Here is a 16,510-nt window from a genome sequence, read left to right as displayed (position 1 = left end):
GCCCAGATTTTTAATTTTTTGTAGAGACGAGGTCTCCCTGTGTTGTCCAGGTTGGTCTTGAACTCCTGGGCTCAAGTGATTCTTCCACCTCCGCCTCCTGAAATGCTGGGATTACAGGCATGAGCCATCAGGTCCAGTCCATTTTTGTCATTTGTTCAGTCTATGATTAATCTTGTTTTTGTCTTGATCCATTGCAGTCCCAGAATGGCCTTGTCTGATGTTGGTGACCTCTGAAATTGTTCATGTTCAGCAGGAGAATGCCAAGGCCTAGCTGTGGGTGCCATGGTGGATTTTGGATGTCACGGACTGCTTTTCTTTCTTAATCTCCCCTTTTGTCCAAGGTCAGATTAAGTAAAGGCCATAGGACGTGAATCGATGATTTTCCGATCTTCACCATTTACCAGGATTTTGCTGATCTACAGGTGGCTCCAAGAAAATTGTCTGTAGTAGGACAAGGGTTAGTCTGCCCACCCTTTAAAAAAAATTTTTGAGACAGTGTCTTGCTCTGTCACCTAGGCTGGAGTGCAGTGGCAGGACTGTGGCTTATTGCAGCCTTGACCTCCTGGGCTCAAGCAATCTTCCCATCTCAGCCTTGTGATTAGCTAGGACTATAGGCACACATCACCATCCCTGGCTAATTTTTTTTCTTATTTTTTGTAGAGATGGGGGTCACACTATGTTGGCCACGACAGTCTCGAACTCCTGGGCTCAAGCAATCCTCACACCTCAGCCTCCCAAAGTGCTGGGATTACAGGCACAAGCCACTGTGCCTGGCCAGTTTTTATAAGACCAAAGTTTGGGGTTAATGATGCAAGGGAAACTTAAGAACCAGAAGGGGCTTACTAAAGGAAATGTACCTTCTGTAGTGTTTAAGGAAGAATGATTAATTTTTTTTGTCAGCAAACAGTTAAATTCAGAGCAGTAGCTATGCTCTGAGAAAAACCTATCAGGATGCTTTGTTTTTTCTTTTTTTAATTTATTTCTGAGACGGGGTCTTGCCCTGTCACCCAGGCTGGAGTGCAGTGGCACGATCATGGCTCACTGCAGCCACAACCTCCTGGGCTCAAGTGATCCTCCCACCTCAGCCTCCCAAGTAGCTGGGACTACAGGCACACTCCACCAAGTCTGGCTGATTTTTGTACTTGTTTTGTAGAGAGGGGGTTTTGCCATGTTGCCCAGGCTGTGTTTTTTCTTAAGTGAGAGGGGACTGTAAGGGTTCAGAGTCACAGGATGAGGGTAAGGGAGAACACACTGAGAAGCCTTTTCGTCTGTTAGTATCATAGAGAGAGTGTAAAGTACAATAGGCAAGATGAGCAGGAGAGTGAAGGGAAACAAAAGGGCTGCTGAAGAATCAGAAAATTAACCTTGAGTTGAAGTTGGCCACTTCTGCAGTCAGCGGTTTCTGGAGGGCTACTAAGAATGTCTTAATTTAAAGTGTCCCGATGGAATGGACATCCAGGAGTCAGGATAAACTGATGTATATCTTTTAAGTTGGGAAATGGGAACTTAAGTGTCCCGTTGGAGTTTTATTGCTGCGCAAGTTGCTAACAGTCCCTGATAAGGTCTTTTCCACGGAGACTCAAGTAGTTTTTCTCTGCTGTCTTTTCAGAAAACCAAACCTTCAGGTTTGAGATCCTGCAGAGGCTGCTGAGGTGGGGGTTTTGAAAACGCAATTTACTAGGCGGGCGTGGTGGCGTACGCCTGTAATCCCAGCTACTCAGGAGGCTGAGGCAGGAGAATCACTTGAATCTGGGAGGCAGAGGTTGCAGTGAGCAGAGATTGGGCCACTGCACTCTAGCCTGGGCAACAGACAGAGCCAAACTCCGTCTCAAAACAAACAAACAAGAAAATGCAGTTTATACCTGTTGGTGAGAAAGCTGGAGGTATTGTAGGAGTCCCCTGCAGTAATGAGTCATATCAGCCTGTAATAGAGTGGAGTCTAGCATTGGGAATACTTTCCAAATGCATAGGGAAACCTGTTATTATCTCAGAAGCAGATAACTTGTGAATCCTTTGTGGGGGATGCAGATCTTATTGCCATGAAAAATAATGGCAATACTTGAGGCTATGGAAGTTCAAGGGGTTTCTAAGAGCTTTGATTATTGTGGTTTTCGAATTCCAAGAGTTCTCTGTTTTTGTTTTGTTTTGTTTTGTTTTGTTTTTTGAGACAGAGTCTTGCTCTGTCACCCAGGCTGGAGTGCAGTGGTGCAATCTCGGCTCACTGCAACCTCCACCTCCCGGGTTCAAGCAATTCTCCTGCCTCAGCCTCCCAAGTAGCTGAGACTACAGGCGTGCACCACCACGCCCGGCAATTTTATTTTTTTATTTTTTTATTTTTAGTAGAGACGGAGTTTCACCATGTTGGCCAGGCTGGTCTCGAACTCCTGACCTCACGTGATCCGCCTGTCTTGGCTTCTCAAAGTGCTGGGATTACAGGCGTAAGCCACCATGCCTGGCCAGTTCTCTGCAATTTTTCTGAATTGACAGTTGATAAGGACCGTGCCACTTTAGGAAATGAGAATAAAAAATCACCTTCAGTGACTAGTGTTTTCTATCCATTCCTTACTCAGAAACTGTCAGTTTCTTATGTGTCCAAAGATTATTTATTAATGAACTTAATCTTTTGTCTTAAGTCTTAAAGTTGGGATCTAGAGATTTCAATTTTAGCCAATACATTAAATCCTTATGATTTGTAGAAATTTAAGAATTTTTCAGGCTGGGTGCAGTGGCTCACACCTGTAATCCCAGCACTTTGGGAGGCTGAGGCAGGAGGATCACTTGAGCTCAGGAGTTTGAGACCAGCCTGGGCAACATAGGAAGACACTGTATCTACAAACAAAAACAAAAACAAAAACAACAACAAAAATTATTTCATGAAGGTGCAGAATGACAAAATATAATAAAACAGAAAAAAAATTAGCCAGGCCTGGTGGCTCATGCCTGTAGTCCCAGCTACTCAGGAGGCTGAGGTGGGAGGATCGCTTGAGCCCAGGAGGTCGAGGCTGCAGTAAGTTATGATTGCACCACTGCACTCCAGCCTGGGTGACAGAGTTGAGACCCTGTCTCAAAAAATTTTTTTTTCATAAAATTAAACTATTTAAAAAGACACCTGTTAGTATTATTCCTTTCAGTCGTTCATATATATATGAAGTTATAGAAACAATGGTAATTTACTTAACCCATAAAATCAGTGTAGGAAATTTAGAAAGCTTAAGTAATTTAATCCTGATTTTTGTACAAGCAAAAATATTGTTCTGACATTACTTTAAAATGGTAAACTATTTTTAAAGATCTTCAGTCATAATTGAAAGCTCTTCTTTATCTTGAAATTAAATTCTTTTCTTATTTTTTCATAAGTATAATAACAAAGACTATTGTGTTAAATATACTTTCTAGTGTCCTCCAAAAGAAACACATTCAATAACTTTTTCTTTCCTTCTTTTAGACACTTTTGACAGTTTATCCAGACTAGATATTTCTAGAGTGTACACAGAACAACTAAATTTTTTTTTTGAGACAAAGTCTCGCTCTGTTGCCCAAGATGGAGTGCAGTGGTGTGATCTTGGTTCACTGCAACCTCCGCCTCCCGGGTTCGAGGAATTCTTTTGCCTCAGCCTCCCAGGTAGCTGGGTGCCCACCACCACACCTGGCTAATTTTTGTATTTTTAGTAGAGACGGGGTTTCACCATGTTGGCCAGGCTGGTCTTGAACTCCTGACCTCAAATGATCCACCTGCCCTGGCCTCCTAAAATGCTGGGATTACAGGCGTGAGCCACTGTGCCTGGCCCTGAATTTTTTTTTTTTTTGATCAGTTAATCTTTAAAGTTTCCCAAGGGAGTAAAAGAGAGGGAGAGGAACAACAACAACAAAAAGCCAGCTTCAGACAAATATGAAATTATCATTTATTAGGTTGGTGCAAAAGGAACTGCCATTACTTTTAATGGCAAAAGCTGCAGTTACTTTTGCATCAACATAATAAAAGGCTAATTTTGTTCTTTCTTGAAGGACAGGGAAGAATATATAAACATAGAAAGACCATTTTGACAAACACACTGGGGGGTGGGGAGGGAGACAGAGTACAGAGTACGGTATTGTCAAAACCAAGTTATTGGTTTAGACAATAACTTGGGCCTTTGACAGTTTTATCCATGTAAAGAATTTTAAAGCTACCACTCATTAATCCTTGAAATGTGGAAACAAAGGAGGGGGGGTCACCTACCCCCCAAAATAATTTTTCTTTTAGGCAAAACCAAATAATCTCCTAATAAGGTTTTCTTCACTCTTTGTTCTAAGATGCCTCTTAAATGAACAATCTTGTTCATCTCAAAAGTTCCCCAGTGTGGCCGCAGTAATTTCAAACAGACCCTAGAGAAATTTTGCCATATGGAGAATATTATAGTAGGAAAACATGAAGGAAGCAGGTATTTAGTATCAAAGACTTGCAGTTTTAGACTTGGAAGACCCCATGTGAATGTTCATGGGCTGTAATGATGACGCTTGGGCAACTTTGTGTCTATGGAACCTGGCTGAAGGCCAATCATTACCCGTCAAGAGGCCATGTAAAACTTCCTGATTCCAGGCTGATTAGTTTGTTTTTAACTTTGAGACTGGGTTTCACTCTGTTGCCTAGGCTAGAGTGCAGTGGTGTGATCATGGCTCACTGCAGCTTTGACCTCCTGGGCTTAGGTGATCCTCCTGACTCAGTTTCCCTAGTAGCTGAGACCACGGATGCATGCTGCCACACCCGGCTAATTTTTAAAATTTTTGTAGAGACAGAGTCTTGCTATGTTGCCCAGACTGGTCTTGAACTCCTGGGCTCAAGCGATCCTCCTGCCTCGGCCTCCTGAAGTGCTGAGATCACAGGGATGAGTCACCCACGCCTGGCCAGAGTATAATTTGATTAGTTTTGACATATGTATACATGTCTAGAACTATCTCCACCACCAAGATAATGAACATTCTGGTCACCCCCAAAAGTTTCCTCCTGCCCTTTTATTATCCCTTCCTCCCACCTTTCCCTGCTCCTAACCCCCAGGCAACCACTGGTCTGCTCTCTGTCACTCTAGATTTGCTCCTATTTTGTAGTTTTTTTGGTACCTGGGATTATATTTATACAGTATGTATTCTGTTTTGTCTGGCTGAGCATAATTACTTTGAAATTCTTCTCTCCCAGTCTGTGATTTCTCTTTTCAGTCTATTAATAGCATCTTGCAAAAAGTAGTGGTTTCGGCTGGGCATGGTGGCTCACGCCTATGATCCCAGCACTTTGGGAGGCCAAGGTGGGAGGATTGCTTGAGTCTAGGAGTTCGAAACCAGCCTGGGCAACATAATGAGACTCTGTCTCTATTAAAAAAAAAAACAACTTATCTCTCACCATATACAAAAATCAAATCAAAATGGACTTCAAACTATGAAACTACTACAAGAAAACACTGGGGAAAATCTCCAGGACATTAGTCTGGGCAAAGATTTCTTGAGTAATAACCCACAAGCACAGGCAACCAAAGAAAAATGGACAAATGGGATCATATCAAGTTAAAAAGCTTCTGCACAGCAAAGGGAACAATCAACAAAGGGAAGAGACAACCCACAGAATAGGAGAAAATATTCACAAACTACCCATCTGACAAGGGATTAATAACCAGAATATGTAAGGAGTTCATACTATAGGAAAAAAATCTAATGATCTGATAAAAAAATGGGTATGCCCCCACACCCTAATTTTTAATTTTTAATTTTTTTGTACAGATGGGGTCTCACTATGTTACTCAGGCTGGTCTGGAACTCCTGGGCTCAAGTGATCCTCCCACCTCGGCCTCCCAAAGTGCTGGGATTACAGGTGTGAGCTAATGTGCCTGGCCAACTGTAGGGTTTTTTGTAGGTGTTCTTTATAAGGTTCTGGGTAGATATCCTTTCCTCAGCTTCTATTCACAGTTTGCTGAACACTATTATCAGCAGTAGATACTGTCAAATGTTTTTATTTATTTATTTTATTTTTTTGAGACAGAGTCTCGCTCTGTCACCCAGGCTGGAGTGCAGTGGCACAATCTTGGCTCACTGCAACCTCTGCCTTCAGGGTTCAAGCGATTCTCATGCATCAGCCTACCAAGTAGCTGGGATTACAGGTACCTGCCACCACGCCCGGCTAATTTTTGTATTTTTAGTAGAGACGGGGTTTTGCCGTGTTGGCCAGGCTGGTCTCAAACTCCTGGCTTCAAGCGATCCACCCGCCTCAGCCTCCCAAAGTTCTGGGATAACAGGTGTGAGCTACAGCACCTGGCCTCAAATGTTTTTTATGTATCTATTGAGATATGGTAAATTACACTGATTGATTTTCAAATGTTAAGTCAACCTTGCATGTCTGGGATAAATCTTACTTTTGATATATTCTTCGATTAAATCAGCTAACGTTTTGTTAAGAACTTTTGCATTATTTTTATTTTTATTTTTGAGAGGGAGTCTCACTCTGTCACCCAGGCTGGAGTGCTGTGGCATGATCTCAGCTCACTGCAACCTCTGCCTCCTGGGTTCAAGCGATTCTCCTGCCTCAGTCTCCCAAGCAGCTGGGGTTACAGGCACCCACCACCATGCCCAGCTAATTTTTTTGTTATTTTTAGTAGAGACAGGGACTTCACCATCTTGGCGAGGTTGGGTCTTGAACTCCCAGCCTCAAGTGATCCTCCTGCCTTGCCCTCCCAAAGTGCCGTGATTACAAGCATGAGCCACCACGCCCAGCCACTTTTGCATTAATTTTTATGAAGGATATTGGTCTCTAGTTTTCTTATGTATTTGTCTGGTTTTGGTATTGGGGTAATGCTGGTTTCATGGAATGAGTTGAGAAGTATTCTCTCCTGTCAAATTTTTTGGAAGAGTTTATGTATAATTAGTATTATCTGTTTCTTAAGAGCTTGTTAGAATTTACCAGTGAAGTCATCTGGGCAGAGTTTCTTCAAAGGAAAGTTTGACTGCAAATTCAGTTCATTTAATAATAAGGAGCTATTCAGGTTATCTCCTTTTTTTTTTTGAGATGGAGTCTCACTCTGTCGCCCAGGCTGGAGTGCAGCGGCGCAATCTCGGCTTACTGCAACCTCTGCCTCCTGGGTTCAAGTGATTCTCGTGCCTCAGCCTCCTGAGTAGCTCGGCTACAGGTGCGCACCACCATGCCCGTACTTTTAGTAGCGATCTGTACTTTTAGTAGAGATGGGGTTTCACCATGTTGGCCAGGCTGGTCTTGAACTTCTGACCTCAGGTGATTGGCCTCTCAAAGTGCTGGGATTACAGGCATGAGCCACCGCGCCCAGCCTGTATGTTTGTTTGTATTTATTTATTTATTTATTGAGACGGAGTTTCCCTCTTGTTGCCCAGGCTGAAGTACAATGGCGCAATCTCGGCTCACTGCAACCTCCACCTCCTGGGTTCAAGCGATTCTCCTGCCTCAGTCTCCAGAGTAGCTGGGATTACAGGCTGGTCTCGAACTGCCAACCTCAGGTGATCCGCCCGCCTTGGCCTCCCCGACTGCTGGGATTACAGGCGTGAGCCACCGTGCCCGGCCAATATTTAAAGTGGGCTTCTTGTAGGCAGCATAGAGTTGCATTCTTTAACCTCCAAGCTTGGCTCAGGTATCTGGGGTGTTTTAAGAACTCAACTCTCAGGCCATTCACTTCCTTTTAGGAAGCTCTGATAACGAAAGCATTTATCATAATGAGCTACATGTGCCTTCCATAACTTCCCCTGTGGAGTAACACTCAAGGAATTATTTCTACTTCCCCAGGACAGTTTTTCAGACAACAGGACCATACAAACCTATGGGCAACTCCTCAGGCAGTGCCAGATTCAGCCACGGTGGATACAGCAGGCCCATGGAGGATTATCCAAGGCTACCTAAGAAGTACCAAAGGCTACCTTGGAAAAAGTGTTGGGGGATGGGGCGAGAAAGAGAAAACTAATTTCTCTAGGGGAGGATTCTATTGATCAAAAAAAAACACTGGTTTTCCATTTAATGGAAAGAGTTTCAACTAATGAAAGTACAGGACCAACCTAGAGTATCACAGCAGAGATGGACACACTGGGAAAGGAACATTCCCCCAAAAGGGTAGGGAGCACTTGCAGTATGCCTAGTGTATTAGTTTTCTATTTCTGCTGTAAAAATTACCACAAATTTAGTGGCTTAAAACAACACAAATGTATTCTCTTAAGAGTTCAGGAGGTCAAACGTCTAAAATCACAGCATAGGCAGGGCTGAGTTGTTTCTGAAAACCTTCTGAGGTGGGGTCTGTTTCTTGTCTTTTTCCATTTCTAGAGACTGTCTGCATTCCTTGGCTCATGGCTCTTCTTTGCATCATTCCAACCTCCCGCTTCCATTGTCACATCTCTTATTACTGACTTGGATACTCCTGCCTCCCTCTTATAAGCACCCTTGTGACTATATTGGTTGGGCCCACCTAGATAATCCAGGATAACTTCCCCATCTTAAGGCCCTTAAATTTTTATTTTAGAGTCGGGGGTATATGTGCTTGTGTGCTACATGTGTAATGGTTGGGGTCGAAAGCCCTTAACTTTAATTACATCTTCTAAACCCCTGTTACCATGCAAGGTAGCATACTCGCAGGCTCCAGGGATTAGGACATGGACATCTTTGGGGGGGCATTATTCATCTTTACTATGCCCAGTTGCAAGTTAGATTAGCTACGGAGAAGGCAAATCCACCAGGTCCTAGATCTGTGAGGTCTGTACTGTTCAGATTTGTGTGACGTATCTTGTGTTTTGGACGTGAACCTCTAAACTGACTTTGTGTTAGATGACTAATTGTGGTCCAATCAACTCTGTCCAGGCGTCACGGATAAAGTGGTACAGAATCCTTACGACCAAACCCCAACTCATGTTGGTTTCTTCAGGGAGAAACTGAGTAAGAGTGTTTAGAGAGGGGGCTTTGGGCACAGGAGTCAAGCAAAGTGACTAAAAGTATGAGTTGTAGAGGCAACCTCACAGGTTCTAGCTTTGAACAACTGTCTTAAACATTTGGCCTCAGTTTTCACGTATCAAATGCAGCTGATAGTATTATCTTCATATGGTTGTTGTGAGAACTAAATATAAGGTAGCCCCATGTAAAAGGCTTAGCAAAAGGCCTGCCATAGGTTAAGGGCTTGATGAATATTGTAACTTTTATTATTTGAAGGCTTGACTGGTCCCAAACAAGTTTCCTGGCTTGTCCGACCAAGGTTTTTTATTTATTTTTTGTTTATTTTTATTTTTTTTTATAAGATGGAGTTTCATTATGTTGCCCAGGCTGGTCTCGAACTCCTGGGCTCCAGCGATCCTCCCCACCTCAGCCTGCCAAAGTGGTGGGATTACAGGCATGAGCCACCACGCCCGGCCCCAAGTAGCTGTCTTGAAACTGACCTTTAGCTTGAAACTGCTCATGCAGCTCTCAGTCCATCTTTAAGGACTGGGGGACAAGACACGGGCACAAATTCTGCCCCAAAGATGCAGGCAGCACTGTCTGATCTTGTTCATTGTTGTCCTTGAAGGCAAATATGACTGAAAAGGCTGAGTGGCCACAGTACTGCACACAGCTAACCACCACTTTGTGAACACTGTTGTTGCTTAACCCCTAGAGCCACCTTTGTTTGCAGAGCTAGGGGGAGGGGAAAGAACCAGAGATCCAGTTTTGTAAAGTAGAAAAGTTAAGGTGAAGAGAGGAAAAATCTGTTACCAGAACACTGGCACCTATGCCAGGCTTATCTGAAGCAGGAATACGTATTTAATGTTTTTTTCCCTAAGCAGCGGCTGAAAGATCTAAAATGGTACTGGTCCAACCCGAAGTGTCTTTCTGTTGTGAGGCTGAAGTGATTATAATTTTCAAAATTTCAGCAATTTTTCGAATGAAGTTTTCTCATGTGAGAAATGACTATAAAATAACGAGATCCATTTCCACGTGTGGTGTATGAAAGCAGTGTCATTACATTATGGCAATACTTTAGAAAGCAATGTTGAGCAAAAAGTGGTTCCGCAAATGGCCTCTCAATTCAGATAACTCGCTGTAATCAGTACAGCTTGAACAGACCAATTCCATCTTTCCACCTTGTTTATAACCTGATATTCAGTTATAATAAATGAAATTGAGAAGAAGAGTGGAAGTAGTGAGAGGAGGGGAAAGAAATTTAAAGCTTGGGGCATTCAAGCCTTGAGGCTGGACTGCTCACATCCAAATCCATCTTAATAAAATGAGAAATGATGGATGCTCTAAGACCCTAAAAAAAAAAAATCATCAGTGGCCAGGCATCATGGCTCATATGCCTGTAATGCCAGCACTTTGGAAGGCCGAGGCGGGAGGATTGCTTGAGCCCAGGAGTTTGAGACCAGCCTGGGCAATATAGTGAGACTCCATCTCTACAAATAGAAAAATGTAGCCAGGCATGGTGGCATGCTCCTGTAGTCCGCAGTTACTCTGGACCTGAGGCGGGAGGATTGTTTGAGTCCATGAGTTGGAGGTTACAGTGAGCTCTGATCATGCTGCTGCACTCCAGCCTGTGTGACAGAACGAGACCCCAACTCAAGAAAAAAAAAGATGATCAGTGACTACATAGAGTAGGGGACCCTAGTCTGGGGCTTGATCCTCCTTAACCTTGATTTATTTGAAGAACAACTATCCTCACATCTTCAGGTCATGCAATTTGTTCCAATCTGTATAGTAAAATTAACCGTATTCAAAGAAACTTCTTTTACAGTGCTAGATTGTTATAAAGCTCCCACATAGAAGTGATAGCCTCAGGGTGGGTCTTTATTAACTAAAAATTACTTAAAAAAATCCAAGTTTGCATGGTTGTTAGTTAAAAGAACAAATTAAAAAAAACCACACAATTGCTGCTTTCTATTAATATTAAACTTGAAAATAGCCGAATTAAGGTTGTGAAAATCTAATAACATTTATAAATAAGTTAGATTTTTTGGAAAATATCACATGAAAGCTATTCAGTAGTAAATAAGTTTTTACTTCTATCATGTACTTTTCCCCAATTCTGAAAGGTCAGCAAGCATACTGAGGATTTTAAAGTCCTAGAAGGAAAATAACCCAGGATTGTGCATTCTTTGGCTTATCCTCTGAATTTAAAGTTGCTTCAACACAAGGACAAAGATTCATCTCCCATTGGAAATGTACACATTAGTATAAACTCAATAGCTTTTTTTGGCTGTAACAGGGTATACCTGTAGTTTCAGTTCTCTAGCAGAGAGAGAGAAAGAGAGAGAGAGAGAGAGAGAGAGAGAACCAACTTCACCTTTTACCTATCTTCACCACTGATTTACCCAATGACCTTTGGCAAGTACATTTTTCAATCATGAAAATGTTTATAATGCCTAAAAGCCCCCCTTGACACCACATAACCCCATGACATCAACATACTCACAAGACTCCATATAGAGATGCCTGACTGAAGCCTTTTCAGTCTTGTCACTTTAGATAGGATCAATCTCTCTGGTGATGTTTTATGATGATCCTAAGGCCTTTATCTTAACAGTCTGATAAAATCATGATTTCTGGGTAAAGTTCAAGTATCCAGAGTTCTCCTGGGTCCCCGGTATTGACTCGAATGTTGAATGTGTGCTTCTAAACATTCAATTCCTCCTCTTCCTCCTCCCTCTCCCCACACTATCTGTTTTGTTCAGTGAATATAATTTTTTAAATATAAAAGGAACATGTGTAACCAATATGCCGAAATAAAAAACACACTGACAGTAGTTAGCAGTTTTCATAATTTAATGAAAAAGTATTGGTAAAAAGGTGACATTTGAAAAAGGACTGAGCTTATCTTGGAAAACTGGACTATATAAGACAAAATGAAAAAAATTAACAAAGAAGGTTAAGAGGTAATACTTCAAACAACAAAATGTAGCAAATACATTTTGGGGTAATTGAAATTTACAACTGAAGGCTCCTTCATTTACCTAGGAATATCCTGTAAAAATATTACAACTATATTTCCCTGACGAATGATATTTTAGTCAATACTCTCCCAATGGCATTACATATGGAATTTGGCTGAAGCACTGTTTTGATGTTTGCTTTTCCTCCCACTCAGAATTGAAAGGCATGAAGGGACAAAGGCTACCGCACTGGCCTCTGACATAAGGAATTTATAACACAGCTCCATCATAATTTCATTACCATGAAGGTATCAAATTAATATCTACTCCAGAGAACTCAAAGAAAAAGCACAGAAACCTAGTGCATAAATAGGGGAAATTCTCTTCCTCATTTTGATAGTTTTTTTCCCAAACAAAATACAGGACACCTACCACACATGCTATGGCATGTTTACACATGTACATAGGCACAAAAGAAATGTTTTGAAGATGTAGCCAAAAGAGAGGCAAAACACATACATTTTCAGAAAAGGAGAAAGCAAAAAGCAAAGGAACCCATTAACAACGTTACAAGAACACAACTGGGGGAGAGGAAAACTGCTGAGTTTTCCATATTGACGGAGAGAGGGCCCCTGCCTTGACTGACTGGCACCTACTACAACTGGGCTGTTTCACCAGTAAGAAGCTTTAAAAATGGAAAATGGCCTCTTTTGTCTGAATATTCCCACTACACTTTCCCAAACTAGAAGAAAGAGAATATTAATTTAAGGCTAAGAAGAAAAGAGAGCTGAGAATTATAGTCTGCTTCACATTTAAAAAACGGCATCATTTCTCTCTTATTTAAATGAGAAGCAGACATGTTTTTATCCACCACCCCGCCCCCCCGCAAATGTAATTATTCTCTTCCTACTAGAAATTAATCAAGGCTGATAGTTTGGGAACAGGGTATAAGCAACTTCTGAAAAATGGCTCCAGCCTTTTTGTTTGGGAAACTGCCTCAGATTCAAAGCTGACACAAAGCTAAATTATATCCATGTGTTAAACACATGCTTTCAAATTCTGTTTGACAATAAAAATCTGTTTCAAAATTAAAGCAGGTAAGAATACTTAACCTCTGTGCATTTTACTATATTTTAATTATACCTCAATAAAAATTTTATAAACATTAAAGCAGGTATACAAAAACTGTCAGCCAAACTTATTTTAGTCAAACTTATTTGAAAACAACACAAAAACCCTGACCTGGTACAAATACCCCAGAAATGGTCTCACTTTGGGAAAGGCTCTGGAATCCTTCACAAATGCCTAAACAGAGAATCAGAGCATTTTCCTTGGAAGTAGTACTTTTGTACTTTTGTAAACACTATCCACAAGTTAGCCTTTTATGCTTGTCAGTCAGGTGAAATAGTTATGAGTGTGTCCCCAACAAGCAAGTTTAGGAACAGGCACTGGACACTGATAAGCATGAGCAGTATTGACTCAGTAAGTTAAGATACTGTGAAAGAAACTCAACCTTGTGCAGAACAAAGGAAGACAGTAGTGAGTTTGACAGTATCTAAGATGGTGGTCTCCTGGTCTCTCCCCTGAAAAGGGTTTATAGATACCAGTGGAATCAGAAACTTCCTACAGACAGGAGCTCTGGGAGTCACATGCTGTAGCTTCAAAAGATAAGTAGTTTTAGTGTCTGATAATCATGGTCTCTTGCAAATCAGTTAACAATGCAAGGACTCTTAATACATATACTTGTCAATGTGTTATATAACCGGAAAGCTGCCCCAAAATATTTACTGAGCAAATACCCTGGGCCCAGCTGTTCCCAATAGCCTCTGACAAACCAACCTCTGGACAACCTGCAATTACTGTAATGTGCTTGTAAAAACTAGACTTGAAACATTTTCAAAAACTGCAAGACAATTTACTATGGAAAAATGTTACCCTTTTCACTGCAATTCCTCTTAACATATGCTAAAATCCTTTTGGTGTATGGGTTTTCCCCAATATATGGGGCAAAGGCAAAGGTTGGGTCATCCTTGGAAGTTTCTAATCACCTTTGCATTGAACTGTGGGAAAGGGGATGTGTCTTGCTTTTACCATGGCAATCCCGTCTAGAGTCATGGGGAGGATTTTCCCTGTCTGAGCTATCTTTCCTTACCCTGACTTTTTCTTTATTCCCATCACTTTCTGCTTCTGAATCACTCAGCTCCAAATCTGGGCAATAGCCATCATTTTCCTGATATGGAGCCCTTCCTGCAGACCGCCTGAGAACCTGTCTACCCCAGAACTGCTCCTTGGGGCTCATATTCTTGGTTGGCTTCACATAGCACTGGAGGTCCTCTGTGTTCTTCACCCACCTATTGGTGGTCTCTTTAAAGGACCTACTCAAGTGTTCTACAGTGGATTTTCTAAAGCTGCCCTGACTGACCAAGTGGGGGCTGAGCACAGGCTCCTGGTCACAGAACATCTCACTCGAGCTGTCTTTTTGGGTGACATTCCCAGACCAGCTGCCCTCCAGGCCATTGGATTTGGCAAACTTGGAGTTAGGCTGACTTTTCCCATTCCCAATGGAAGACTGTCCATGGAGGGCAGCCTGAAGGACCAGAGGCTTTCCCAGTGACTGCCCATGATAGCACTCCGAGGACGGGGTTCTCCAAGCAGGACTGGACTCCTTTGCTTCACTCCTAGAATGGCTGAGACTGGCCAGCAAACGGTTATTCTTGCTCTCTAGTGGGTATCTCGGATACGATTTCGTTCTCATTTCTAGTGACTCCTGAGGCACCTGCATGCTCCTTATACTGTGAACAGATGAGCTGCTGTCAGGAGAGTGGGGCTGCTGATCGGTTTCTGTGGAGCTGTTTCTGTGGTCTTCTGGGGTTGATCTGGGCATTTTTAACTTCAAGGTAATTCTTGGTGGTGGGTAAAACAGTGAGTTTTCGAGTGCATTTGTCAAAGGAAGCCCTGAGATAAAAAAGAAAGATTCGTTTTAACAACCGATTTAAATAATGGCTTTTGTGCTTATGGCAGAGTGAGTTCACATACCTACTCTTCCAAATGTTTAACAAGCACCTGGCTCTGCTATGTATGTATATCATGGTGTAGCAGCTGGAGTGAGCTGAACTAGAGGTTGGGGCCAAGAATGCTACAGATGAAAAACTCAGCAATGCCACTGTTTGCTATATGGCTCCACACCTCTTCACCTCTGCTCTTTCAGTCTGTAAAATGATCGCAAACTAGTGTGTTGCCTCCTGCGTCCCATCTCTGCCCTTCCATTTCTGAGAAGAATGTCTCTAGCAATGGTTTAGAACAGGGTCTTCCTATTTGTGTGTCTGTGTATGCATGTGTTGGTATGGCACAGCACTTAGTATGTGTCTTAAACACACACATTTCAGGCCCCATCCTCTAATCTCTTCTGGCCTTCCTGAAGCAAGGCAAACACAAACCTTCAGAAATGTTGCAAGGGTTTTGGTGGGTGAAGAGTATGTATGTGTTTGAACTTGGCATTAGAGTTGATAGTTGGGTGGTTCCCATAAATTTTATATCCTTAACCTAGAATAATTTCCTGACTACAAATGAACATTATGGAGGTGGGAGGTTTTGTAGTGGTAAGGCCAGCAGAAAAGAATCATAACATTCCTGCCAACCAGCCTGCTATAGGATTGGTTGGGGAGTATCGGCAATCAGTTTCTCAGTTAAGTCATCCTACAATCACAGTCAGAGCAGGTCTTCTTCTATTATTTCAAGTACTTTGAAATTTAAAAAGCACTATCAAACAATTCCTCCTTGTATATGGACTTGACCTTTGCCCATTACCATCTTACTGTACCCTCACAAAAATGAGATATCGAGAGGACAGCTCTTAGGTATCCCAGTGGGCAGCATTTGTTCCCCAAAGGTCCACCTTGAACACCTACAACCCCCATCTCTGTCAGGAGCTGTCACCTGCTGATGCTGCAAGTCATAATGAGGTTGACTCCTACACATCAGAAGGCATGTGGGTAGGAGCCAATTTCCTTGGCATGCAGGGACTCTCCCTGTTGTCCTCTGCTTCTCCTTGTTTTGCTTGTCATGTTGCCCTTTGTGGCTGAGCAGTCTTGCTGCCTCCTGCTACACTACTCTGTTGAGACCCATGACACTTAGATACCCCAAGGCCTCTGACACCCACCTGTCACCTCATTTCTGAGTCTCTCTCATGCTCCATGGCTGACCCTCCCTTGGCAGGAGCTGATTCTGCACGCCCTGTCCAGTGACCCCTAGTTGCCCAGGCTCTGCCATTGACCTCTGTGTTAAATGAGGCACAGGGAGTTTACAGGTGTCACTGAATATGACTGTCATCATTCCAGCCAAGCTCCCTATGCTTAGGGCACTATAATTATGCTCACCTGTCTTGCTCACCAAGTGGGCAGTGTACCCTACAGGAAGGGATTTTGTCTTGCTTTCTACTGTATCTTGTAGCTCAGCTCTTAGTCCACTGCAGATGCTCAACAAATATTAGTGAATAAATGAAAAGATAACAACTCAGATCTCCAAACTTACTTCTGGCTAAGGATTTGTTTTAATAGACTATTGTTAAGATGAGTAACCCTAGAATTAAGTGTTTTCTGGAAACGTGTTAGATCCTATCCTGTCAATTTCTAAATGAATTTGATAATTA

At 42.3% G+C, this 16,510-nt stretch overlaps 1 protein-coding gene across 3 annotated transcripts in view; it reads right to left on the bottom strand.

Moving 5' to 3' along the window:
• Window positions 1-11,737: 11,737 nt before the first annotated feature.
• Window positions 11,738-16,510, bottom strand: part of JADE3 (jade family PHD finger 3) — a 150,096-nt gene continuing 145,323 nt past the window's right edge. For all 3 annotated transcript variants that reach the window (XM_055375642.2, XM_031006012.1, XM_055375641.1), the window contains exon 11: window positions 11,738-14,817. In XM_055375642.2, coding sequence (XP_055231617.1) covers window positions 13,907-14,817 — 911 coding nt within the window. In that variant the 3' untranslated portion in view covers window positions 11,738-13,906. The remainder of the gene's footprint in view (window positions 14,818-16,510) is intronic.

Source organism: Gorilla gorilla, chromosome X (assembly GCF_029281585.2).
Source record: "Gorilla gorilla gorilla isolate KB3781 chromosome X, NHGRI_mGorGor1-v2.1_pri, whole genome shotgun sequence".
NCBI classification, from domain to species: domain Eukaryota; kingdom Metazoa; phylum Chordata; class Mammalia; order Primates; family Hominidae; genus Gorilla; species Gorilla gorilla.
Note: the sequence above shows the minus strand (reverse complement) of the source record. Positions and strands in the feature narration are given on the sequence as shown.